This window comes from Pavona decussata, unplaced genomic scaffold (genome assembly GCF_977016875.1).
Source record: "Pavona decussata unplaced genomic scaffold, jaPavDecu1.1 SCAFFOLD_272, whole genome shotgun sequence".
Classification (NCBI taxonomy): Eukaryota; Metazoa; Cnidaria; class Anthozoa; order Scleractinia; family Agariciidae; genus Pavona; species Pavona decussata.
This window is the reverse complement of record NW_028145674.1, coordinates 494,829-522,289: the sequence shown is the minus strand read 5'-3', so window position 1 is coordinate 522,289 and position 27,461 is coordinate 494,829. Positions and strand designations below refer to the sequence as shown.

The window sequence follows — 27,461 nt, the reverse complement described above, 5'->3', positions numbered from 1 at the left end:
TCTTATGGCATCACTTATATCTCAACAACATAGTTAATGAAAATCCGCCACCGTGGATTTCCCAAATTTCTCTTGTGATTGTCACTGAGCTATACAAAAGCATTGGCAACCGGTACCAGGCAAATGCCATCCAGTCTTGTCTTGTGAGTGTTTAGGATGGACAAATGAGTAAAACGTGCTTGATGCATTTGAGAACGAAGGCAGGTTTTCCACTCATCAAGCGGTTGAAAACGAACGCTCTCCTGTTGAACTGGTGGCAAGATTAACGTGTACTAGCTTACAGATTCTTGCTACTTGGCCAATTAAAAGGCAATGTCCCTAAAAGCGTTCCACTCGATTTCAGACACGAAAACACTTTTGCCTCATATTTATATCATCAGTACCACTATCCACCCTTATAACGAAAATGCAGTTAGAATGAGGAAATGTTTTATTTTACTGCCATTATCAGCATTTCATCTCTGAACGACCGTTACCGGCTAAAATATGCAAATTTTAGACGCTGTTATTCAGGTTTTTCAAGGATCGTTAAAAGCTACTGCGGGCCGTTAAAACTTAGACCATTTGCACTCATTTGGAAGTATATTGCTACTTCTTACTGTTCCAATACGATTTAGCCGTATTTCTCTGTAATCAGCAAAAACAGGTTATCGTTATTCTAGTAATTCAATTAAGTAAGCAAACTGCACCAAAATATGCCTCAGAAATTTCACAAAATTCTTAAAAGTGGCACCTAACCTAGACTTAAAAACATGTTTTAGTTAAAGATAAAGAGGTATTCTATCAATTTATGCAATAAAACTCGTGGCACAACGCGGTTCAGGATTAAAGTTTTCGACTCAAATTTGCATATTGATGCTGAATTTTCATTGCGTGACACAGGCTGCTTTGACAGAAAAATTTCTCGTCCAGTTATTCAAATATTTGCCACGTCTTCTATTTTCCAACCAAAAACTTTATCTCTCTAGTTCTTCCTTCCTTAATGATACCTGTTGTTCCAAAATTCCACAGGTGTACGTAAGATGCAGTTTTAAGCTTGATAAATCCCAACATTTGTGTTAAAGTGCAGTGTTCTTTAAATTGTCAAGATGCAGATTTCAAATTTCTTTTCAGAAGCAAACCTCTTTTACTTTAAAATGTGGTCCAGTGTTAAGCAGCTGCATTACCCAGTATTTGATACGACTTTATCTCCATCACATTTTAAAAATAAACGTTAGATGTTAAAAAAGTAAATCTCCCACAGCGTTTTTAAATATGCGCGAACAGGTCTGAAACTTTTGGACAATGACTACAAGAACTGGAATGCGGACCGCGAATAAATAGTCTTGCTTTATTTAATTGTCACTTACTGAGGAGCACACATCTTTATCTAATTTAAAGACCTTTCCTAATGAAATTCCAATAAGATGGTTTCGTCCTGTCACTGTCTGTTTCTTCTATTGAGAGTGGTCAGCTATATAGCACACGCTCCTTGGTCCACAGTCCGGGATCCAACGCCACTCCACTTACACAGCCAGTTGGCAGCGGAGTTGGCACGCGCAAATACTACAGCGCTGATACCACAACTTCAACATGACTTTCGAATCGTGCAGCTTTAGGCAAATTAAGAAAATAGCGTGTGGAAGTTCGCGCAATTTGTCCCAAATGGTTAAAGTAGATGAATGTCAGGACACAATTACGACTAAGCTTAAAATCTGTCATTTATCAAAGTCTGGACTCAGTGAGGCGGAACTAATACTTTCAAGGGCCGGTCATTTTGACCTTACGAAAGATCAAATACAACAGATGGTAATTTGCCCACAACATCGGCATAAACTCGGAAAATTTTGGCGGCCACCTCGTTCTTGCCAGTATCCATCGCATAGTGGACCAAGAAAAAAAAACATTGTAACGAAAGGCATGTAATTGGTTTGGAGACTGCGAAGAACATACAAAGTCACCGTGGGAATAGGATCACGTAAGAATTAAAAATAACACGTGACGAGGCGGCCATGGTGGGGGTCAAAACAAAAGAATATTTCCTCGAAGAATTTACATGAAAATAGATTTTAGTTCCCAGAGGAGAGAAATGCTTTTGTTCTTGACCACCAACATGGCCGCCGTGACGTCACGTGCAAACCAGCAATACCGTAAAATTCCGAAAATAAGCCCCGGGGCTTATATTTTTCAAAGACCGTTTTTGAGGGGCTTATTTTTGGAGGGGCTTATATACGGAGGAAAATTTGGGTGTCAAAATCGATTGGGCTAGCCATAGAAGTACATTTACCGTTTTTGCTTTGTTTTACTTTGTATTTAAGGGCAATTTTCCAAGTACAAGCCCCGGGGGGCTTATAGTTGGCGGGGCTTAATTATACACGGAGGGGCTTATTTTCGGAATTTTACGGTAATTTAACTACTTAATTCTTTATCAAGATGAGTGTTTTTCTTCTTTGAGAAGACAAAGGGAAAAGGGAAAAATTTTTGATGATAATGATAATGACGACGACGATGATGATGACGAAGTTGTCATAAAAATTGCAAGACCATGATGAACTCAGTAGTCCACTCAATCTTTTCTATTCAGCAATATCCGGGGAAGTGTAGAAGCAAACATAAGGAAGTGATGGACAAAAGTAGGAAATGGCTTAAGTTAGATCCTGATAAGGAAGAAGAATGCGATCCGCGTCACAGTGCTGCAGCTTACGGCCTAAGAAACAGGTAAACGATCGTTGTTGGCGGCTATCTACCTCTCCTTGTAGACGCCTCCATTCTCCGTGTTGATGATGTAAAAAATTGACCTCTGAACAAACCCCTTAAAGGTCTTGGGATATCTAAACACTTTTCTGAAAGATCCGCATTTGGCCAAGGTACACACCGGGTTTATTAAATTACGCGCTGCGGCATATATCATTCCGATTTTGCGACCTAGCTGCTGCACTCATTTGCGGAATGCCATTATTTTGAGGGCGGCGTTTACTTAAAAATCCTCATAGATTTATAAAAAAAAAATGGTTACTTTTAGTGGAAAAAATGGGCTTGCTAACTTTCGCCGTTCCGAACTACAAAACAGTGCTAGGCACAAAAATAAGTTTCCCACACTGTTTTAGGAAGAGTGTCATGTTCGGGTTGTGTTTTCTTGCTTTCACGGGGGGCGGGGGGTGGGGTGGGGTTTTAAATAGAGGCAGCACTTCATCAAGGGTGACGCAATATTGCGTCCATAGCATATGTCGGTTTACTTAAGATGTCATTTTCCAAAAGTGCCAAAATGTTTTGTTTCCAACTCTTGGCGAACTGTAGTGCAGTGTTAACAAAACAAATTTTAAAGACGCCTTTTATTTTATCAGGCTGCTAAAAGAAACTTTCGCGCTTGAGACCCCACAAACGGACAGGCTTGCTGGCGCTAACTGGACGCCTGGATGTTGGAGTGGGGTTGGTAGTGGTAGTTCTCAGGAAGACATACATACAGACGAAATTCCTGAAGTATTCGATGACGTCGTTGCTGATTTTTGACTGATAACAGCACAAATTCTCGCCTAAGTATCGGATGGGCTCTTAACAAAGGTAGAACTGGTGGAGTTCATTTTTCTGAGAACGTGAGACGGTACCTTACAACAAGGTTTGAAATGGGAGAAAGAACGGGCAAGAAAGCCAATACAGAAGAGATCGAACGTCAAATGCGCAACGCCAGAAATGAACGGAATGAAAGATTGTTTCAAAGAGAGGAGTGGCTCACCAAGGCTCAAATAATGGGGTTTTTTTCACGCCTCGCTTCACGACAGAGAACTCGCGGTCAGAAAGCTACATCAAAGGAACAGACATTTGATATTACAGCAGATGAGAATGACGACATCGACGCCCTCATTGGAGACTCTGATCGCAACAATTTGCTTGACGACATTCAAAGCAGAATTGGACTAGAGCATCCGATAGTATACGACACATATGATCTTTGCGTCTATCACAAGGAAGGAAAGCTACAGGCCTTCAATGTTGCAATGCTCAAGACTATTCTTCGGCACTTTGAAGTACCTTTCCGAGCAAAAGATAGAAAAGCAGACCTTATTAGGTTGTTAACGGAGGTCATCCAAGAATGCGACTGCTGAATAGAGTCTACTGTCCCTTTTATCAGACAAAAGGGACAACAATATTTCTTCTTGTAACTGAATCAATTAAGCTTTTATTGTGCAAGTCTTAGTTAATTTTTTTTCCGAAAATTCTTTGGCATGTTGAGTTTTTTCGTATTTGTTATGTGACTTTTACCCGATGACACGAGACGGAGACGCTTAATTCGATAAAATATTTAAATGATGTTATTGTTTTCTTATAAGCCCGCCAATCGAACACTGTGGAGCTCACTTAACTCACTCTCCATCAAGGAATAACCAAAGTTCGAGAAATCAAAATTCCAACTAGAATTCAAGTTTCGATCTTCAACTGTCCAGTCTGTCTCGGAATTCCCTGAAGAGAAAGCAGATAGAATAACAAACCAAATACAGACTGAAATATGACCATTATGACTGATGCTAGAATTTTCAAATATCGAACTTAAGCTACTGACAACGTGTAGCACGGCCTATTATATTTGCGATTAGTGGTTGGTTGATTCATCACGCCTTAATAATGTACTATATGACCTACTATTACTAAAGTTGCTTAAGTTAAGGTATATAGACATTGACTGTACACATTTCACCGTTTTCAAGCAAAAATAGCAATCAGTTTAGTCGTGATGGGAATTCATAAACATGTACTGAATTAAAATGTGGACTAGACGTGAATAGACACCCTATACTGGTTTTCGATTCCTCGGCTTTTGGAGTCTAATCCTCGTTTTCACAACTTATCTTTAAGGACTACCGTGTACTCTCGTCCCATACAGCGTAAAGGTCAATTCGTGAAGGACTTGCCCGCTGTAAAATGTAAATACTTAATTTTACCGGTAAAAAAAATGTTCCCTAAAAACGCGACTGTTGTATGTCGAATAAAGCACGTTTGGAAGGGCGAGACTAACAAAGGTTAGTGGCAAAGGTAAGTAAACTTAATGGTCTACACTTCCGTTCAGTTTTCCTGTAAATAAAGCACAAAAAAAGTTGCCTAATGGCATTTTTTATTATTTTTAAGCTTAATAATATCAATAATTATAACAAAATATTACAACAAGCAAATGCGATGACCTTTCTAAAGTCTCGCCTGTGACTACGTACTATGCTTCCAATAAAAGCGTTAAAACGATTTATTTAGTAAATAAAAATTAAGGTTTGGCTGCTGAACTTTTAAGAATAATTATATTTCTGAAGATCTATTTATTGAAAAAGGAAGAAGACGAAGAAAAATAATTTTTTTCGGTTAAAAAACATATTTTACTTCCGAGCGGCAAGTATTTGGAGAAATTTCCCGTCGAAGCAGCCGGTGTCACGCAACGCGAATTCTGCACCAATATGTAAATTTGAGTCGAAACCTTCAAGTCTGAATCGCGTTGTGCCACAAGTTTTATTGCATAAATTGATAGAATACCTCTTTGTCTTTAACTAAAACATGTTTTTAAGTCTAGGTTAGGTGCCACTTTTAAGAATTTTGTGAAATTTCTGAGGCATATTTTGGTGCAGTTTGCTTACTTAATTGAATTACTAGAATAACGATAACCTGTTTTTGCTGATTACAGAGAAATACGGCTAAATCGTATTGGAACAGTAAGAAGTAGCAATATACTTCCAAATGAGTGCAAATGGTCTAAGTTTTAACGGCCCGCAGTAGCTTTTAACGATCCTTGAAAAACCTGAATAACAGCGTCTAAAATTTGCATATTTTAGCCGGTAACGGTCGATCAGAGATGAAATGCTGATAATGGCAGTAAAATAAAATATTTCCTCATTCTAACTGCATTTTCGTTATAAGGGTGGATAGTGGTACTGATGATATAAATATGAGGCAAAAGTGTTTTCGTGTCTGAAATCGAGTGGAACGCTTTTCATTCGTGCACATTCAAAGATTTCGCGTCACGCGTCACTCGCGCTTCGTCGCGCTTCTTGAAAACAAGAAATGCTGGCTGGTTGAAACGCTCTTTTATAGCAGATGTTAAGCAATCTAATGCGTCATAGTGTAGTCCTCTGTAGTAGTCACGAGCTGTGCTCGGATGTTGCGGCTCACTAGTGCCAACTTCATAACGTGATGAAGTGCGTCGTTTTCTTGGGAGCATCTTCTTTCTCTTTTATACTTCATACGTGAGTGAAATTTTGAATTTGAATTTATAATAAATCTAATACAACAAATCAAAAAACTAACAATAACTAAGAGGAAAAAAACTCCGCAAAAGGGTATAACACGTGTTCAATTTGTGTTAAACAGCATACATATCTGACTGGTTTTTCCAAAACATGCCCGCTCTCAAACTGCTCAGGGCCCAAAACTTCGGAGCAACTTGCAACGTTTGCAATGTCTTACATGGTTGGTCGAGAGAACAAAAGAACGAACAACAGAACAATGTTCCCAGCCCTAAAAAACAATGTAGCTGCAGGTTGTAAAGGTCGAGTGACAAAAGAGCTTTTGAAAGATGCAGGTCTACTGAAAACTTCAACTGTACTCAGTCTCGAAGCACTCCCCTCCCCACCCACTCCACCCATGTGTCTGCCTTCAAACTCGGATATAGCGGGCACTGTAGAGGACATCTGAAAAATAGCCTATTTCGATTAGTTTTGATGATTTCACGTTTTGACCCTAGTTACGACCTTGGTTAAGAATATTTTTTCCTTGTTTTGATTGGGTTTGTATTCGGACCATTCAGCGTTACCTAGTATCTTCGTTTTTATAGTATTAACCTTTGGCTCAAGCCGGACCGATTTGTAAATACGCTTTGTTATTTTGTTTGGATAAGTTTTTTCAGTAATGGATGAAAATACGCAAGTGAACATCTTTGTACGTAATATATCAAACACGAGACACAGAGTATCATCACATATCAAACACCGAGAAGAGAGTCGAAAATACGACGCGTAGCGGAGTATTTTTAACGAACTTCGAGGTTTTTGATATTGTGATGAAACACTTTGACGAGTGTTCGCTGTAACTTCTCAAACAAACTGATTTTGCAGGGGAAATTAAGGATGCAAAAACGAGGATTTTTTCATCAGATATCCAAACACGTCACGTTGCATGTTTTTCTTTGCCTTTGGCTTTTGAATTATTAATGAGTTTGAGAAAATCATGTACAAAGCGAGGATTAATTGATTCCTATCAGGCACTGCAGTGGGAACTGAGGACACTGTAAATGACTTACATGGAGGTAGGATGAATATAAGAAAAACAGGATTGACGATCATCTTACATATCACCTCCAAGTCGCAACAAACTTGTTTTCTTTATAGTTTTTCACACTATCAAAATTCTACTCAGTTAATTGTCAGTCAAAGGCTTCATATTTTGCTTTTCATCACTTAGCAAATGTTGTATCTGTACTGCCACAAATGAGTGTCGCTAGTCACCTGAAATTGCACTTTTACCTAACGTCGGCTTTTAAGAGGCCACACTGCATTATTGGTTAATTGCTTATGAGTCGTACACCATTTATTTTACAGTTTCTCTCTAATACTGCGTTTTTGAGAAAGCGAAAATGATTAGGCGGTCGTCAAATTCCCCGTAAGTTTCAAAGTCACCTGGAAAAGCACAAAGTGAACTCTGAATGAAATTTTCGATTAAGAACTTGAAAGAAAAAAAGTTAAAGCCCGACTACTGTCCATAATTTGAAGATTTGGTTATCTTGTCTAGAAAGCGACCCGGAAAATGCTAGGAAATACCCTTCTTCAGTTTGTCGTGCTCAGTAGAAAGAAGACAACAATAAAAGATTAAATAAGATAAAAGGAGAAGCACAGAGAAAAAGGAAGGGATGGAAGGCTTGAGATTATGTTTATTAAGAGAAAAACTTGAGTTGTTTGTTACATGAAGCTGGTATGAAGAGGGTTCTGAATGAGGTGACATAGGTGTCGTCCACACGTATCCGGAAATTTGTGAAAACGCAAATTTTTTTTTACGAATACGGCTTGCGTCCACACGTATCCAGCGTATTTTCCGGCCGTATCCGGAAATTTTTGAAAACGCTCTCCAGAGTGGAAATTTCTTTATCCGATACGAATACGTATACGTGTGGACGGTCGTATCCGGAAATTTTTGAATACGCTTTCGTCATTCTCTTGGATCCAGTCTTCACGGCGAGCATTATAAACAAACATGGCGTACAGCAAGCCGAGTTGTAGCTTCTTTGTTAGGATCTCTGATTTCTAGTTTGATATCATGCGTTCAGATAAATGCAGCTGCGATAAATTTACACAACCAATACATTAGAGATCGACAGGATGTTTTGAGATTGTTATTCTGGATGCAACCAAGAAGGACAAGCGCATAGTGGGACAATTTTATCAGTGGCACAACGATCGAAGAAGAATGGAGAGAGAATTTTAGAACTGCGAACTAGAGCAAATCAGAAAATTTCCGGATACAATCGGATACGTGTGGACGGCTGAAAACGATTCGAATACGCTGCGTGTGGACGCGAAAATTTTCGCATCCGCAAAAAAATATTTGCGGAAAAAAAAATTTCCGGATACGTGTGGACATGGCCATAGCCTGCCGTATTTATTCCAATAATAGCCGTGAGAATTTTTTTTTTTGCACTAAAAGGGGGCGATTATTCGAGGGGCGGATTAATCGAGGGCGGCGATTATCTTAAATATTGTTCGTGAGAGGTCGTGCCCTAAATATTATTCCGTTTGATCATTAAATAGAGCGGTTTTCAATTGAGTGTCGAAAGTAATTTCGTGTTTGCTTTGGTTTTGCATTACTACGCTCTGTGATTGCATGGTTAACAAAACTCGCGCCACTTTCTCAACCAACGGGAATCTAAACGAAAACCAATCGTGTTTTCGCTGCACGCGATTTCCCGCGCTTGTATTTGTTACGAGTTCTGATTGGCTCGTTGTGTTGTTTACATTTGTTGTGATTAGTCAGGGTAATTACTTTGGTTTTACGACACTGGACCCTAACCCTAACCGTTCTAATCACACAAAGCAAACAGAACATGGGCTTTGTAAATCTTCTCAGCAGTGTCCTAAAAGTGTTTTCAATTTGGTCAGTTATGAACTAACAATGTCAATGTCTTCGGAGTCCTCGATCAGCCTCTCTTTTCCTTTCTAAGGCGTAAATTTTGAACATGATAGGGAGGAGGTGAAAGAAGGGGGGAGGTTAGACGTAGAAGGGTTTTAGTAGTCAAAGGAGGTGAAGGGGAGAGGGTGGGGTTGATTATTTCAAATATGTCCACCGAAGGGGGAGCGATTAGTCTAGAGCGGAGATTAGTCGAGGGACGGTTATTATTCGAATAAACACGGTATTTTGCTGTCCGGCCAAAAGTATTCTGGTTCACCCACCCAAGTCTGATTGTTCGAATTGCACTCAGTCAACTTTATTATTTGTGATGGAAAAAAAAAAATATTTTAACTATCTGGGCGTTTGTTATTTTGTACTATTTTTTTTTGGTACATTTATTACAGACTTTTATTCGATATCTCAGAAAACATGCAGCGAACGTATGTACTCTATCGTTACATTTTTTGTTTTATACGTTTTCTTCGTTTTTGATTTGAGTTTTTTATTTTTGTGTTGTTTTTCCATCAAGTGTAGAACCTCAGTCATTTATAATGTGCTGTTTAATACAAATACCTGCTTAATAAGCACAAGGGTCTTAATTGGGGATTGGGTGTTTATCCTGTTTACCGTACCGGTGCAAAGCTCATTGAATGTGTAATGTAAATCGGAATAAAATTCACGACAGACCTTATTTCAAGATAGAAACCATTTTAATATTCTTTTGTGCGTATTCAAAATTAGCCATTCTTATACCCTATTCTTGAGGTCATAAATCAAAAGAATACTTTACCTTGAACGAGGCAAGAAGGGGTACTTTAAATGCAAGTGGAGGAATATTAAATTGGGAGCCATTTTGGACTAAGGGTTGCAGGCAAAAACGGACAAAATCAGACGCTTTAGTGTGCTGATTTTCTGAAAGACCCTGGAATAATGAAGCGAGTGAATTACGAAAAAGAGAAAGAGTTCTATTGTCTTGGACTAGGAGGAGGCCATAAAAGATATATCACGATACTGGAGATTGGACAATCAATCAGACAGTTAATCAATCTACATACAGCAATTTAAAATCAAAATGTTAAACTTTTTTGTTATGATAAATTCGAAGCGCGAATTGCTACGAATAGAATTTTAAGTCTGTTGTAAAAGTCCTTGGTGGAGATTTGAGAGATGTGACGCAAAAGTTAGTTAAGTCAAATTGCGCAAAGAAATTACCGAAAACTTTCATGAATGGAAGCATATCTAATACGAGCAGTTGTATCTTTAATCTCTAATAGACGCCTAATAGTATAATACTTGACTGTAACAAGCTGGTTGCAGCAATCGGGCGAGCACGTCATTTTAAGATGTAAAGACGACAAACAGAAATTTCGATCAAGAAATACCTCTTTGACAAATAAGAACAACCCAGTAAGCAGTAAGAATAAGTGACAATGAGAAGGGATACGGGGCCGAAATTGATTGGAAGTTTCCGTTATACCCAATATGCACATATACAAGGCTGCACATACTTCATATATGAGTCAACCTTTATTAAACAGCAATAACAGAAGTCTTTTCCCTCATTACAACATCACCTTTAAGGCTATTGTATACCGTATTACGGCGTTTTTGAGAAAGCGAAAATGATTAGGCGGTCGTCAAATTCCCCGTAAGTTTCAAAATCACCTGGAAAAGCACAAAACAAACTCTGAATGAAATTTTCGATTAAGAAATTGAATGAAAAATATTAAAGCTCGACAACTATCCATAATTTGAAGATTGGATTATCTTGTCTAGAAAGCGACCCGGCAAATGCTAGAAAATATACTTCTTCAGTTTGTCGTACTCAGTAGAAAGAAGACAACAACAAAAGATTAAATAAAATAAAAGGAGAAGCACAGAGAAAAAGGAAGAGATGAAAGGCTTGAGATTATGTTTATTACGAGAAAAAATTGAGTTGTTTGTTACATGAAGCTGGTATGAAGAGGGTTCTGAAGGTGACATAGCCTGCCGTATTTATTCGAATAATAAGTGTGGGAATTTTTTTTTTGCACTAAAAGGGGGCTATTCGAGAGGCGGATTAATCGAGGGCGGCAATTATCTTAAATATTGTCCGTGGGAGGTCATGCCCTATATATTTCGTTTTATTATTCCTTTTGATCATTAAATAGAACGGTTTTCAATTGAGTGTCGAAAGTAATTTCGCTATTGCTTTGGTTTTGCATTACTACGCTCTGTGATTGCATGGTTAACAAAACTCGCGCCACTTTCTCAACCAATGGGAATCCAAACCAAAACCAATCGTGTTTTCGCCGCACGCGTTTTCCCGCGCTTGGTACCGGTTTCATGTATTGGCTTCGAATTCTGATTGGCTCGTTGTGTTGTTTACATTTGTTGCGATTAGTCAGAGTAATTACTTTGGTTTTACGAGACTGAACTGGAAACTGTTCTAATCACACAAAGCAAACAAAACATGAGCTTTGTAAATGTTCTCTGCAGTGTCCTAAAAAGTGTTCTCAATTTGGTCAGTTATGAACTAACAATGTCAATGTCTTCGGAGTCAGAGCTGGAGTCCTCGATCAGCCTTTCTTTTCCTTTCTAAGGCGTACATTTTGAACATGACAGGGAGGGGTTGAAAGAAAGGGGGCGGGGGGGGGGGGTAGACGTAGAAGGGTTTGAGTAGTCAAAGGAGAAGTTGAGAGGGTGGGGTGAATATTTCATACATATGTCCACCAAAAGGGAAGCGATTATTCTAGAGGGGCGATTAATCAAGGGACAGTTATTATTCGAATAAATACGGTATTTTGCGGTCCGGCCAAAAGTCTTCTGGTTCACTCGTCCAAGTCTGATTGTTTGAATTGCACTCAGTCGACTCCATTATTAGTGACGGACAAAAAAAATATTTTAACTATGTGGGCGTTTGTTATTTTTGTACTATTTTTTTTTTAGTACATTTATTAGAGACTTTTATTCGATATCTGCAGCGAATTTATGTACTCTATCGTTACATTTTTTGTTTTATACGTTTTCTTTGTTGTTCATTCTCAGTTAGGCCGCGTTCAATTTTTATGTTACTAGTTTTTCCATCAAGTGTTCCATCAAGTGTTTTTCAAGTGTTTTTCCATCAAGTGTTTTTCCATAAGGTGCTGTTTAATACAAATACCTGTTTAATAAGCACAAGGGTCTTAATTGGGGAATGTGTGTTTATCCTGTTTACCGTACCGGTGCAAACCTCATTGAATATGTAGTGTATATCGGAATAAAATTCACGACAGACCTTATTTCAAGATAGAAACCACTTTAATATTATTTGTGCGTATTCAAAATTAGCCATTCTAATACCTTGTTCTTAAGGTCATAAATCAAAAGAATATTTTACCTTGAACGAGGCAAGAAGGGGTAATTTAAATGCAAGTGGAGGAATATTAAATTGGGAGCCATTTTGGAGTAAGGTTTGCAGGAAAAAGCGGACAAAATCAGAAGCTTAAGTGTGCTGATTTTCTGAAAGACCCTGGAGCAATGAAGCGAGTGAATTGCGAAAAAGAGAAAGAGTTTCATTGTCTTGGACTAGGAGGAGGCCACAAAAGATATATCACGATAATGAAGATTGGACAATCAGTCAGGCAATCAATCATTCAATCTGCATACTGCAATTAAAAATTAAAATATAAAACTATTTTGTTATGATAAATTTGAAGTCAGAATTGTAACGAATTTAATTATAAGTCTGTTGTAAAGCCCTTGGTGGAGATTTGGCAGATGTGACGTTAATTCAAATTGCGCAAAGGAATTACTGAAAACTTTCATCTAACACGAGCAGTTGTGTCTTTAATCTCTAATAGACGCCTAATAGTAAAAATGATTATAACAAGCTGGTTTGGAAATCCGGCAGGAGGGTCATTTTAAGATGTAAAGACGACAAACAGAAATCTCGGACAAGAAATACCTCTTTGACAAATTAGAACAACCCAGTAAGCAGTAAGAATAAGTGACAATGAGAAGGGATATAGGGCCGAAATTGATTGGAAGTGTCCTTTATACCCAATATGCACATAAACAAGGCTGCACATACTTCATGTATAAGTCAACCTTTATTAAACAGCAATAACAGAAGTCTTTTCCTTCATTACAAGATCACCTATAAGACTATTATGTAACTACCCTTTAACCTTAATCTACATTTTTAATAAAGTATACCGTATTACATCATTCTAATACAACCGTTGCTACAAATACCCATGAAGCGTTTATTTTACCTACGAATGCAACATGTAGTTTATGGTCGACTTGGGGTTTTGAAGTGAGTCAAAAATGGAAGGTCTTTCTGCAGTTTCTTTAGAAAGGAACTGAAGTGACGACAGTCACAAAGTTGCCTCTGCAAACAATAAAAAAATATAAATAAGTTCCACAAAAAGTTATTTAATTATCTAATAGAAGGGCAGTACAGTTTAGGAGTTTAGGACAGTTTGTTTGCCAATGAGTAGTCAATGACATAAATGACTAATCAATGAGATGGGAGAGTAGGCCAATTTTTTTTTTATAAATTAGTATGAATATATGAAACATATATTTGAACAGCGGCTAAAGGTTATATAAAAGAAAGATCCTCGCAGTTATTTACCCAACTTAAGCAGTTACGAAAAGAAAGCTTGGAAAAAATTCATGCTTGAACGGAATGGGTTCGAATCTCGCTCAAGCCTGAATTGTTTGAAGCTTTCTTTTCGCAACTGCTTAAGTTGCGTACATAACTGCAAGGATCTTTCTTCTATATAAAATTTGTTATCTTAGATTAGTCATCGATTACTCATTAGTTATCGGCAAAAATCAGTTACTAATAGCTGACTACTCATCGGTTACTCATTAATGACGTAAGCAAATTTTACCAGTTCCTTGCTTTGCAATGAGAAATGTTTTTTTTTCTCGCGCGAGTGGCCTAGTGCGACAGTAGAAGACTTCTTCGGCAGAAAAAATGGGCAAGGAATTAATTTTTGATAAGGAAAAAAAAAACAGAAAAAGGAAGGTAAGACCTTTTTCATTTTATAGATTCCTTCGCGCTGTTTAGTTTTCGACTTTTGTCCCGGCTTTCGTTAAGTTGCTCGTCGTACATCTGCGTTCATTTCCACTGGCAATGTTATAAAACAATTGTTTCAGGCATTTAGTTGTGAGTAAATCGTGTCATAATGCACTTGTGAAGTTTGGGGAGCGCTGAAGTTGCTCTTGGAAACTCTTAAGCTTCTGTCGACACTCCAAACTTCCCAAGTGCACAAAACTCGATAGCTGCAAGCAAAAGCATGAATCAATTGTAAAATATTTGGGTTGTAGTATGATGATGATGGAGTCAAGGAGTTTTTAAACTTTTTGTCGTTTGACATTGAAGGGTACATTAAATAAGCTGAGAAATAAGAGAATTAACACAGCAGCGTAAATTTAAGTTACTGCGAGGAAACTACTTAATTTTTCTTGAGCATTTTCGTAAGAAGAAAATGTGATCCACACGAGGTAAAACAAATTTTGATTCGAACAAATGACGCCGGGATTCTGACCACCGATATGATAGCAACATTCTATCGACTGAGCTGTGAGGCCAGACGGGAGCAGCTCAAAGGTAATAGGCCTTATCACGGTTTTCGACGCCATTTTGACGAGTAGGCAAACAGGCTTGAAATAACAGCGTCTGTATGGAAATCAGATGTCAAATTACTTTCATAAAACATCGCTTCTGAAAAATTAATGAATTGGAAACTTTTAGCACTAGGAAATGGATTTTAGGAAAAAAAATTGGAGGGATGTAGCTGTGCCAGAAAGCGTCCAGTCGTGTTTTGAACTTTCCATACATTTGTCTGTAAAGCGAACCAGCCGTGAACTGCTACTTAAAATAGTTCGCGGGAAAAAAAATACAGGGAAATGTTTGGAAAGTTCAAAACACGACTGGACGCTTTCTGGCACAGCTACATTCCTCCATTTTTTGCTTAAAATCCTTTTCCTAATGCCAGAAGATCCAATTCATGAATTTCTCAGAAGCGATGTTTTATGAAAGTTATTTGACATCGGATTTCCATACAAACACTGTTATTTCAAGCCTGTTTGCCTACTCGTCAAAATGGCGTCGAAAACCGTGATAAGGCCTACTTAGATGGCAATGCGCGGCAATGGAATAAGTTAATTTTCTGATTTCTCCCACAACACAACAAGTACAACAATTCATGTCATCTGCGATAAACAAGAGTCGACTGTTTGTTGAAAAGAGAGCATCCTCTGAAGAAGACGAAATAAATTTGGCGTTCGTGAACTTAGCTGGTAATAGACATGTTTCCCGTAAAACATGGTAAATAATCAATAAATTGTGGACACATCAACACAAAGCTTAAGTCATTCCTGATACACTGTATCGAAATCATAATTCGATATCAGGAATTGCGGGTTGTGTGCGTTGTATATAGCGAGAAGTGAAGCAGTTCGCTATTGGTGGAAGCATAGTTACGTGAAAAACAAGGGTACATTAGTCGAATGAATCCATGGGGAGTAAGAATGCCGATTTGGAATGTTAATTTTTACTGTGAAACCTTTGCAGATTTCTGCCATAACCATTGTGTGAAGAAATACCACAGACTGCCTTGTATTTGTAAGTTTAAAGTTTCAAGCTTATTTTTGCCACAATAAAGGGATATACAAGGCAGTGTAATAATAATAATAATAATAATGATGATGATGATCATGATGATGATGATGATGATGATAATAATAATAAACTAAAGGTGCCGAGGAAGCCCATGAGAAACCACAAGGCTTTTAAATAATGGGCTCCGTCTGTTGTGTATATTTATCGCCAAATTAACAGTAGAATAATGAAAGAATCAATGGCAGAGTAGAAATAAAAAAGAGCTAAGACATTAAATTACCTATATGTTTCAAGCGTAATTAGGCTAAAAAGAAGTGTAAATCGAAAAAGTGAAAAACATGGAAACAAACAAAGAAAAAAAATTATAGGTTTACGTTAGGTTTATATCGACAGGAATTGTTTCGAAGTGAAAGAGGCAATACATGTTGCATTTTAAATATCAAAGCTAAGAGAATTAACAAATTTTGGGCCTTGGAAACAGATAGAAAACTTTTTTTATATTAGTCCTACAATGAGGTAAATAAAGGAGCCCCGGAATTCTCGTTTCATAAGAATGCACATGGTATGTCAGTGAAAACATATCAGTATTGAAACTACCAGGAAGAAGACCGGGTTAGGCAGGTTAGAGTGTCGAGCGACTGGCTTTGATTCACCTTTGTTATTTCTTTCAACGTCTCTAAGATGTTCGTGAAATCGTCCGCCTAGCCTCCATCCTGTCTCACCAATGTATAACGTTTTTAAAACGTATATTTTATGCAATAGATAACATTAGCGGAGATCAATAAAAAACTATCAATGATTTCAATAGATCGCATGGATCCTGGAATTTTATCCGTGTTGTGATTTGCATAGTGCGCGGCCGCATTAAAAACTGCCAGGTTGATTGCCGGATTTGAGAACGTTTCTAACTCGAAAGTTACCAATGCTTTTATCACGTAAGACATACGGAATCAGTGGAGGTTGTGGAAATTTTACTAGTTTCAGGTTCATTTAGACGCAACGTGAACTTCTTTGTGATGATACGTTTGACTTCACGCTTGTGTGGGTGAAACTGGAAGTGATGGTGAGTGGAATTCTGTTGTTTATTTCCTGTAGTGACGTTTGCAGTACCGACTTGACTTACTTGACTTATTTCCTTGTCCCCAAGGCGGAAATGGGCCAGTATTAAAGTGTTGACTGTCGATAAAGTTCTTGAGCGTGGTGAGGGCCAATATTGACAACTAAGACGAAATATTCACCTATTTTGAAGAATTGGCGCATTTCCTCTGATTTGTTAGAAAAATCAAAGTCATAACCGAATATAATAGCCGAGTGAAAAACAATTACAGAAGAAATAAGCTGATCAAGTTCTTTGGTATAAGAAGTTGCTCCAATACAGCGTTACAATATCCTATAATAGACTTGTGAACCAGGAAGAAAATACTGACGTAGGAATTCTAAAGTTAAAGGTGAAAAGGTGTGTTAAGAGCAATTTTTAAGTAAAGAAACCAACTGTACCTTTACAAGAAAATGAGAAGTGATCATCGTAGTGAATTTTCCAATTTATGCAATTGGAAATTAGAAGCCCGAAAAAAATTCAGGCTTCAACGGGATTCGAACCCGTGACCTCCGCGTTACCGGTGCGATGCTCTACCAACTGAGCTATGAAGCCACACATTGGGAGCAAGGTCAATTGTGAATTCCCATTTTCCCGTGCGAGAAGTGAAAAGATGTAAAGTATATGAAATGATTCATTTATGAACTGCGGATGTAGATGAAAGTGAGAAGTGATCATCGCAGTGAATTTTCCAATTTATGCAATTGAAAAAAAACATTCAGGCTTAGACGTAGACGTCTACTTTCATAGATATGTAACCATGCCAACCTGTTGGTCGGAAGCATATGTAACGTGCCCTGATTTCGCTGGCCGACTCATGCAAAACAAGAGTTTATATCCACGTATTAACGATTAGAATTGAAAAAAAGGTAACAAAATTGTTCTTGACATGTGTAAGATACGAACAGCACGTTGACCATTAGTACTACCTGGTAACATGTGTCAAGAGTACTTGAAATTTTACCTTTGCAAACATAGAGTTCTTCTCTTATTGATATGTGACCATGCCAAGCTGTTGGTCGAAAGCAGATTTAGCTTGCTTTGATTGTTGTGGCCCGTTTTCAAGAAAAAAAGGTGTTTTTATCGACGAAGTGACAATTAAAATTGAAAAAAAAGTTAAAAATATTGCTCTTGATATATCTACTCTGAGAACCTCTGTAAAGAATACCTGTTAGTATCAAAAGCAACTTTACCTTTGCACCCGTAGAGTTCTACTCTCATTGATATGTGACCATGCCAAGCTGTTGGTCGGAAGCGGATGTAGCGTGCCCTGATTGCTGTGGCCAGGTCATGAGAAACAACCGTATCCGAATCGGTGTTCCCAGCAAACTCCTAAAGTAACGAAATAAAAGGCTTTTAATGAAAATACATCGTCACATGTCGAATTCATCAAAGAGTATCATAGGTTTGAAGGCAGGAAGGGTATTGCTCTTAAGTGGATTGTGTTTTCGCAATGAAGCTCAATCAACGACACGTAACTGAGCATTGCATTGCTTTGACGCGTGCAAAAAATTAACTTGGATCTTGACAAAAAAGGTCGACTGTTAAAATTAAAATCTAATTCCCACTGATGAAAACAACGTGTTAACGTTTCTACTGACAAAAAAAAGTAAATACTGAGATATATCTTTCTTAAGAGGTAATGAAGCGTTTAAGTATAGCTGAGACTTCAATTTCTAGGTGAGTTTTCATTTTCGAAGAAGGCTATGTTACCTTGGGTGCAGTATGTGGTTGGTCGCTATAATAGTGGAAGGTGACGCCGTCCTGACTGTACTGCAGCTTGTACTTGGTTACCCATTGACTGTAAGCGTTCCTTCCTTGTGTTGCCAAACGGGTTACTTTGGTTGCCTGATTACCAAGATCAATCTGCAGCCACTGATTGACATCATTGGTGCGAGCTGACCATGATCCTGCTTTACCTGGAGATTTCTGAAAGTGTAATCTGCCCTGGATGGCGGCATGATTAGCGTCAAACTGTGACGAAGCACTGATTTGTGCTTCAGAGATTGCACCGCTTTCCACGCCCAGAGCTTCTCGACATTCTGCAAAGGAACACATCATGTCGAGTATTAGAGAAAAGTAAAATCGTAATATTTGAGAAACCAATTACTATTTGCAAAATACTGCTGGAAAACATTTTTATCGACGTAGTAGTGATTAGAATTAAAAAAAAAAAAAAAACTTGAGAAAATTGCTCTTGACCTATGGACACTGCCAATAGCACATTAGCCATTAGTAGAACGTGAGAACCTGTGTGAAGAAAACTTGTGAGTATCAAAAGTAATTTTACCTTTGCAGCCATAGAGTTCTACTCTCATCGATATGTGACCATGCCAAGCTGTTGGTCGGAAGCGGATGTAGCGTGCCCTGATTGCTGTGGCCAGCTCATGAGAAACAACCGTATCCGAATCGGTGTTTCCAACAAACTCCTAAAGTAACGAGATAGAAAGCTTTAAATGGAAATTCATCGTCACATGTCGAATTCATCAAAGAGTATCATAGCTTTGACGGCGAAAAGGGTATTCCTGTTTAGTTGATTGTTTTTTCGCAATAAAGCTCAATCAAGGAAAGTTAAACTGGGCATTGCATTGCTTTGATATGTGCAATAAAGGTATGTTGGATCTTGACAAAAAAGTAGACTGTTGAATTTAAAGACTAATGCCCACAGATGAAAACAAGTTGTTGACGTTTCTACTAGAAAGAAAAAGTAAATACTGAGATATATCTTTCTTAAGAGGTAATGTAGCGTTTAAGTATAGCTGATACTTCAATTTCTGGGTGAGTTTTCATTTTCGAAGAAGGCTATGTTACCTTGGGTGCAGTATGTGGTTGGTCGCTATAATAGTGGAAGGTGACGCCGTCCTGACTGTACTGCAGCTTGTACTTGGTTACCCATTGACTGTAAGCGTTCCTTCCTTGTGTTGCCAAACGGGTTACTTTGGTTGCCTGATTACCAAGATCAATCTGCAGCCACTGATTGACATCATTGGTGCGAGCTGACCATGATCCTGCTTTACCTGGAGATTTCTGAAAGTGTAATCTGCCCTGGATGGCGGCATGATTAGCGTCAAACTGTGACGAAGCACTGATTTGTGCGTCAGAGATTGCACCGCTTTCCACGCCCAGAGCTTCCCGACATTCTGCAAAGGAACACATCATGTCGAGTATTAGAGAAAAGTAAAATCGTAATATTTGAGAAACCAATTACTATTTGCAAAATACTGCTGGAAAACATTTTTATCGACGTAGTAGTGATTAGAATTAAAAAAAATAAAAAACTTGAGAAAATTGCTCTTGACCTATGTACACTGCCAATGGCACATTAGCCATTAGTAGAACGTGAGAATCTGTGTGAAGAAAACTTGTGAGTATCAAAAGTAATTTTACCTTTGCAGCCATAGAGTTCTACTCTCATCGATATGTGACCATGCCAAGCTGTTGGTCGGAAGCGGATGTAGCGTGCCCTGATTGCTGTGGCCAGCTCATGAGAAACAACCGTATCCGAATCGGTGTTTCCAACAAACTCCTAAAGTAACGAGATAGAAAGCTTTAAATGGAAATTCATCGTCACATGTCGAATTCATCAAAGAGTATCATAGCTTTGACGGCGAAAAGGGTATTCCTGTTTAGTTGATTGTTTTTTCGCAATAAAGCTCAATCAAGGAAAGTTAAACTGGGCATTGCATTGCTTTGATATGTGCAATAAAGGTATGTTGGATCTTGACAAAAAAGTAGACTGTTGAATTTAAAGACTAATGCCCACAGATGAAAACAAGTTGTTGACGTTTCTACTAGAAAGAAAAAGTAAATACTGAGATATATCTTTCTTAAGAGGTAATGTAGCGTTTAAGTATAGCTGATACTTCAATTTCTGGGTGAGTTTTCATTTTCGAAGAAGGCTATGTTACCTTGGGTGCAGTATGTGGTTGGTCGCTATAATAGTGGAAGGTGACGCCGTCCTGACTGTACTGCAGCTTGTACTTGGTTACCCATTGACTGTAAGCGTTCCTTCCTTGTGTTGCCAAACGGGTTACTTTGGTTGCCTGATTACCAAGATCAATCTGCAGCCACTGATTGACATCATTGGTGCGAGCTGACCATGATCCTGCTTTACCTGGAGATTTCTGAAAGTGTAATCTGCCCTGGATGGCGGCATGATTAGCGTCAAACTGTGACGAAGCACTGATTTGTGCGTCAGAGATTGCACCGCTTTCCACGCCCAGAGCTTCCCGACATTCTGCAAAGGAACACATCATGTCGAGTATTAGAGAAAAGTAAAATCGTAATATTTGAGAAACCAATTACTATTTGCAAAATACTGCTGGAAAACATTTTTATCGACGTAGTAGTGATTAGAATTAAAAAAAATAAAAAACTTGAGAAAATTGCTCTTGACCTATGTACACTGCCAATGGCACATTAGCCATTAGTAGAACGTGAGAATCTGTGTGAAGAAAACTTGTGAGTATCAAAAGTAATTTTACCTTTGCAGCCATAGAGTTCTACTCTCATCGATATGTGACCATGCCAAGCTGTTGGTCGGAAGCGGATGTAGCGTGCCCTGATTGCTGTGGCCAGCTCATGAGAAACAACCGTATCCGAATCGGTGTTTCCAACAAACTCCTAAAGTAACGAGATAGAAAGCTTTAAATGGAAATTCATCGTCACATGTCGAATTCATCAAAGAGTATCATAGCTTTGACGGCGAAAAGGGTATTCCTGTTTAGTTGATTGTTTTTTCGCAATAAAGCTCAATCAAGGAAAGTTAAACTGGGCATTGCATTGCTTTGATATGTGCAATAAAGGTATGTTGGATCTTGACAAAAAAGTAGACTGTTGAATTTAAAGACTAATGCCCACAGATGAAAACAAGTTGTTGACGTTTCTACTAGAAAGAAAAAGTAAATACTGAGATATATCTTTCTTAAGAGGTAATGTAGCGTTTAAGTATAGCTGATACTTCAATTTCTGGGTGAGTTTTCATTTTCGAAGAAGGCTATGTTACCTTGGGTGCAGTATGTGGTTGGTCGCTATAATAGTGGAAGGTGACGCCGTCCTGACTGTACTGCAGCTTGTACTTGGTTACCCATTGACTGTAAGCGTTCCTTCCTTGTGTTGCCAAACGGGTTACTTTGGTTGCCTGATTACCAAGATCAATCTGCAGCCACTGATTGACATCATTGGTGCGAGCTGACCATGATCCTGCTTTACCTGGAGATTTCTGAAAGTGTAATCTGCCCTGGATGGCGGCATGATTAGCGTCAAACTGTGACGAAGCACTGATTTGTGCGTCAGAGATTGCACCGCTTTCCACGCCCAGAGCTTCTCGACATTCTGCAAAGGAACACATCATGTCGAGTATTAGAGAAAAGTAAAATCGTAATATTTGAGAAACCAATTACTATGTGCAAAATACTGCTGGAAAACATTTTTATCGACGTAGTAGTGATTAGAATTAAAAAAAATAAAAAACTTGAGAAAATTGCTCTTGACCTATGCACACTGCCAATGGCACATTAGCCATTAGTAGAACGTGAGAATCTGTGTGAAGAAAACTTGTGAGTATCAAAAGTAATTTTACCTTTGCAGCCATAGAGTTCTACTCTCATCGATATGTGACCATGCCAAGCTGTTGGTCGGAAGCGGATGTAGCGTGCCCTGATTGCTGTGGCCAGCTCATGAGAAACAACCGTATCCGAATCGGTGTTTCCAACAAACTCCTAAAGTAACGAGATAGAAAGCTTTAAATGGAAATTCATCGTCACATGTCGAATTCATCAAAGAGTATCATAGCTTTGACGGCGAAAAGGGTATTCCTGTTTAGTTGATTGTTTTTTCGCAATAAAGCTCAATCAAGGAAAGTTAAACTGCGCATTGCATTGCTTTGATATGTGCAATAAAGGTATGTTGGATCTTGACAAAAAAGTAGCCTGTTGAATTTAAAGACTAATGCCCACAGAAGAAAACAAGTTGTTGACGTTTCTACTAGAAAGAAAAAGTAAATACTGAGATATATCTTTCTTAAGAGGTAATGTAGCGTTTAAGTATAGCTGATACTTCAATTTCTAGGTGAGTTTTCATTTTCGAAGAAGGCTATGTTACCTTGGGTGCAGTATGTGGTTGGTCGCTATAATAGTGGAAGGTGACGCCGTCCTGACTGTACTGCAGCTTGTACTTGGTTACCCATTGACTGTAAGCGTTCCTTCCTTGTGTTGCCAAACGGGTTACTTTGGTTGCCTGATTACCAAGATCAATCTGCAGCCACTGATTGACATCATTGGTGCGAGCTGACCATGATCCTGCTTTACCTGGAGATTTCTGAAAGTGTAATCTGCCCTGGATGGCGGCATGATTAGCGTCAAACTGTGACGAAGCACTGATTTGTGCGTCAGAGATTGCACCGCTTTCCACACCCAGAGCTTCTCGACATTCTGCAAAGGAACACATCATGTCGAGTATTAGAGAAAAGTAAAATCGTAATATTTGAGAAACCAATTACTATTTGCAAAATACTGCTGGAAAACATTTTTATCGACGTAGTAGTGAGTAGAATTAAAAAAAAAAACTTGAGAAAATTGCTCTTGACCTATGTACACTGCCAATGGCACATTAGCCATTAGTAGAACGTGAGAACCTGTGTGAAGAATACTTGTGATTATCAAAAGTAATTTTACCTTTGCAGCCATAGAGTTCTACTCTCATCGATATGTGACCATGCCAAGCTGTTGGTCGGAAGCGGATGTAGCGTGCCCTGATTGCTGTGGCCAGCTCATGAGAAACAACCGTATCCGAATCGGTGTTTCCAACAAACTCCTAAAGTAACGAGATAGAAAGCTTTAAATGGAAATTCATCGTCACATGTCGAATTCATCAAAGAGTATCATAGCTTTGACGGCGAAAAGGGTATTCCTGTTTAGTTGATTGTTTTTTCGCAATAAAGCTCAATCAAGGAAAGTTAAACTGCGCATTGCATTGCTTTGATATGTGCAATAAAGGTATGTTGGATCTTGACAAAAAAGTAGACTGTTGAATTTAAAGACTAATGCCCACAGATGAAAACAAGTTGTTGACGTTTCTACTAGAAAGAAAAAGTAAATACTGAGATATATCTTTCTTAAGAGGTAATGTAGCGTTTAAGTATAGCTGATACTTCAATTTCTGGGTGAGTTTTCATTTTCGAAGAAGGCTATGTTACCTTGGGTGCAGTATGTGGTTGGTCGCTATAATAGTGGAAGGTGACGCCGTCCTGACTGTACTGCAGCTTGTACTTGGTTACCCATTGACTGTAAGCGTTCCTTCCTTGTGTTGCCAAACGGGTTACTTTGGTTGCCTGATTACCAAGATCAATCTGCAGCCACTGATTGACATCATTGGTGCGAGCTGACCATGATCCTGCTTTACCTGGAGATTTCTGAAAGTGTAATCTGCCCTGGATGGCGGCATGATTAGCGTCAAACTGTGACGAAGCACTGATTTGTGCGTCAGAGATTGCACCGCTTTCCACGCCCAGAGCTTCCCGACATTCTGCAAAGGAACACATTATGTCGAGTATTAGAGAAAAGTAAAATCGTAATATTTGAGAAACCAATTACTATTTGCAAAATACTGCTGGAAAACATTTTTATCGACGTAGTAGTGAGTAGAATTAAAAAAAAAAAACTTGAGAAAATTGCTCTTGACCTATGTACACTGCCAATGACACATTAGCCATTAGTAGAACGTAAGAACCTGTGTGAAGAATACTTGTGATTATCAAAAGTAATTTTACCTTTGCAGCCATAGAGTTCTACTCTCATCGATATGTGACCATGCCAAGCTGTTGGTCGGAAGCGGATGTAGCGTGCCCTGATTGCTGTGGCCAGCTCATGAGAAACAACCGTATCCGAATCGGTGTTTCCAACAAACTCCTAAAGTAACGAGATAGAAAGCTTTAAATGGAAATTCATCGTCACATGTCGAATTCATCAAAGAGTATCATAGCTTTGACGGCGAAAAGGGTATTCCTGTTTAGTTGATTGTTTTTTCGCAATAAAGCTCAATCAAGGAAAGTTAAACTGGGCAATGCATTGCTTTGATATGTGCAATAAAGGTATGTTGGATCTTGACAAAAAAGTAGACTGTTGAATTTAAAGACTAATGCCCACAGAAGAAAACAAGTTGTTGACGTTTCTACTAGAAAGAAAAAGTAAATACTGAGATATATCTTTCTTAAGAGGTAATGTAGCGTTTAAGTATAGCTGATACTTCAATTTCTGGGTGAGTTTTCATTTTCGAAGAAGGCTATGTTACCTTGGGTGCAGTATGTGGTTGGTCGCTATAATAGTGGAAGGTGACGCCGTCCTGACTGTACTGCAGCTTGTACTTGGTTACCCATTGACTGTAAGCGTTCCTTCCTTGTGTTGCCAAACGGGTTACTTTGGTTGCCTGATTACCAAGATCAATCTGCAGCCACTGATTGACATCATTGGTGCGAGCTGACCATGATCCTGCTTTACCTGGAGATTTCTGAAAGTGTAATCTGCCCTGGATGGCGGCATGATTAGCGTCAAACTGTGACGAAGCACTGATTTGTGCGTCAGAGATTGCACCGCTTTCCACACCCAGAGCTTCTCGACATTCTGCAAAGGAACACATCATGTCGAGTATTAGAGAAAAGTAAAATCGTAATATTTGAGAAACCAATTACTATTTGCAAAATACTGCTGGAAAACATTTTTATCGACGTAGTAGTGATTAGAATTAAAAAAAAAAACTTGAGAAAATTGCCCTTGATATATGTACACTGCCAATGGCACATTAGCCATTAGTAGAACGTGAGAACCTGTGTGAAGAAAACTTGTGATTATCAAAAGTAATTTTACCTTTGCAGCCATAGAGTTCTACTCTCATCGATATGTGACCATGCCAAGCTGTTGGTCGGAAGCGGATGTAGCGTGCCCTGATTGCTGTGGCCAGCTCATGAGAAACAACCGTATCCGAATCGGTGTTTCCAACAAACTCCTAAAGTAACGAGATAGAAAGCTTTAAATGGAAATTCATCGTCACATGTGGAATTCATCAAAGAGTATCATAGCTTTGACGGCGAAAAGGGTATTCCTGTTTAGTTGATTGTTTTTTCGCAATAAAGCTCAATCAAGGAAAGTTAAACTGGGCATTGCATTGCTTTGATATGTGCAATAAAGGTATGTTGGACCTTGACAAAAAAAGTAGACTGTTGAATTTAAAGACTAGTGCCCACAGATGAAAACTAATTGTTGACGTTTCTACTAGAAAAAAAAAGTAAATACTGAGATATATCTTTCTTAAGAGGTAATGTAGCGTTTAAGTATAGCTGATACTTCAATTTCTGGGTGAGTTTTCATTTTCGAAGAAGGCTATGTTACCTTGGGTGCAGTATGTGGTTGGTCGCTATAATAGTGGAAGGTGACGCCGTCCTGACTGTACTGCAGCTTGTACTTGGTTACCCATTGACTGTAAGCGTTCCTTCCTTGTGTTGCCAAACGGGTTACTTTGGTTGCCTGATTACCAAGATCAATCTGCAGCCACTGATTGACATCATTGGTGCGAGCTGACCATGATCCTGCTTTACCTGGAGATTTCTGAAAGTGTAATCTGCCCTGGATGGCGGCATGATTAGCGTCAAACTGTGACGAAGCACTGATTTGTGCGTCAGAGATTGCACCGTTTTCCACGCCCAGAGCTTTTTGACATTTTGCAAAAGAACACATTAGGTTTAGTGTTGATGTCAACGTTTTTACCGTTTACCTTTTTAAAAAGAAATGAGGGCTTCATTTTATTAACACCCACTCTAACAATTTTGCTCGGTTTGCGTTTTGATCAGCGTCACACTTTGATGAGGCACCTATTTGTTTGTCAAAAATTGCACTTCTTTTGACGCCTAGAACTTTTTGACATTCTGAAGGTTGTTTTTTTTTAGTTTGAGTGGGAAGTTTTCTGAGTGGCAGTTGTTATTTTATTAGGTAGTTTTTTGGAATGATATATTCTGGACGTATAGAGATTTTTCGTAGCACTGTTTTGAAACAGCACTCGGATTTCTTTTTTCCGAGTATGCCTGTATCACTTTCTAGAATGATACATCATTCTCATTTATTGACCAGGCTGGAAATATACCATCACATTTATTTCATATGTTCTGAATTATTTCTGTCAAGTTTTTCTTAGTAATTACCACAGTTTAAAAAGTAGATAGTTTTATTTTTTTACGGAATACATGTGGCGATGTTGCTGAGGTCACTGTAAGGTTTAAAGAGATTTCGAAAAACCGTTGGAATACATAATAACAAAAAATAGATGCAAAGCATGCAAAACATCCCTTGGGAAAAATTTCAGAGGCTCACCTACTGATTATTTCTATTAATTTCTACCACTACATCTAACTAAAGACTATACTTTTACGACAATAGTACAGTACATAGGGAGTTGTTCAACTCTGCCTCAAAAGAAAATATGCAACCGTCAGTGGGAGAATGTTGCCATCAAAGTAATTTTTCCACCTTCAAGTTTGCAAATCTCTTTTCAGTAACAGACATTGTCCTTAGAGCGCTTCGTCTACACGTTTTTTTACAAAATTTTCTGTACAGGCTGTGATACCTGCTAGAGTGGCAGGACCCGTGAAAATCTTTCTAGGCGTATATG

At 38.5% G+C, this 27,461-nt stretch overlaps 2 protein-coding genes across 2 annotated transcripts in view; both read right to left on the bottom strand.

Moving 5' to 3' along the window:
* LOC146455586 (uncharacterized) overlaps window positions 1-20,235 on the bottom strand; it is a 325,355-nt gene extending 305,120 nt beyond the window's left edge. The window contains 5 exon segments of the mRNA XM_085094073.1: window positions 17,999-18,137; window positions 18,519-18,847; window positions 19,096-19,234; window positions 19,617-19,945; window positions 20,193-20,235. Coding sequence (XP_084950199.1) covers window positions 17,999-18,137; window positions 18,519-18,847; window positions 19,096-19,234; window positions 19,617-19,945; window positions 20,193-20,220 — 964 coding nt within the window. The 5' untranslated portion in view covers window positions 20,221-20,235.
* A 469-nt stretch (window positions 20,236-20,704) lies between these two features.
* Window positions 20,705-26,533, bottom strand: LOC146455585 (uncharacterized). Its single transcript, XM_085094072.1, has 7 exons — window positions 26,189-26,533; window positions 25,706-25,805; window positions 25,238-25,423; window positions 24,144-24,329; window positions 23,051-23,236; window positions 21,954-22,139; window positions 20,705-21,042 (listed from the first exon to the last, which is right to left on the bottom strand). Exons 1-7 carry the CDS (start codon window positions 26,531-26,533, stop codon window positions 20,705-20,707), a joined length of 1,527 nt encoding a protein of 508 aa, XP_084950198.1.
* Between the last annotated feature and the right edge of the window lie 928 nt (window positions 26,534-27,461).

Coding starts and splice junctions, on each gene's coding strand:
- LOC146455585 (XM_085094072.1), bottom strand. CDS start 26,533: ATGTGTTCTTTTGCAAAATGTCAAAAAGCTCTGGGCGTGGAAAACGGT. Junction 25,424..25,705: donor CCGACCAACAGCTTGGCATG/GTCACATATCGA, acceptor GTTCCTTTGCAG/AATGTCGAGAAGCTCTGGGT. Junction 21,043..21,953: donor GTGGCTGCAGATTGATCTTG/GTAATCAGGCAA, acceptor GTTCCTTTGCAG/AATGTCGGGAAGCTCTGGGC.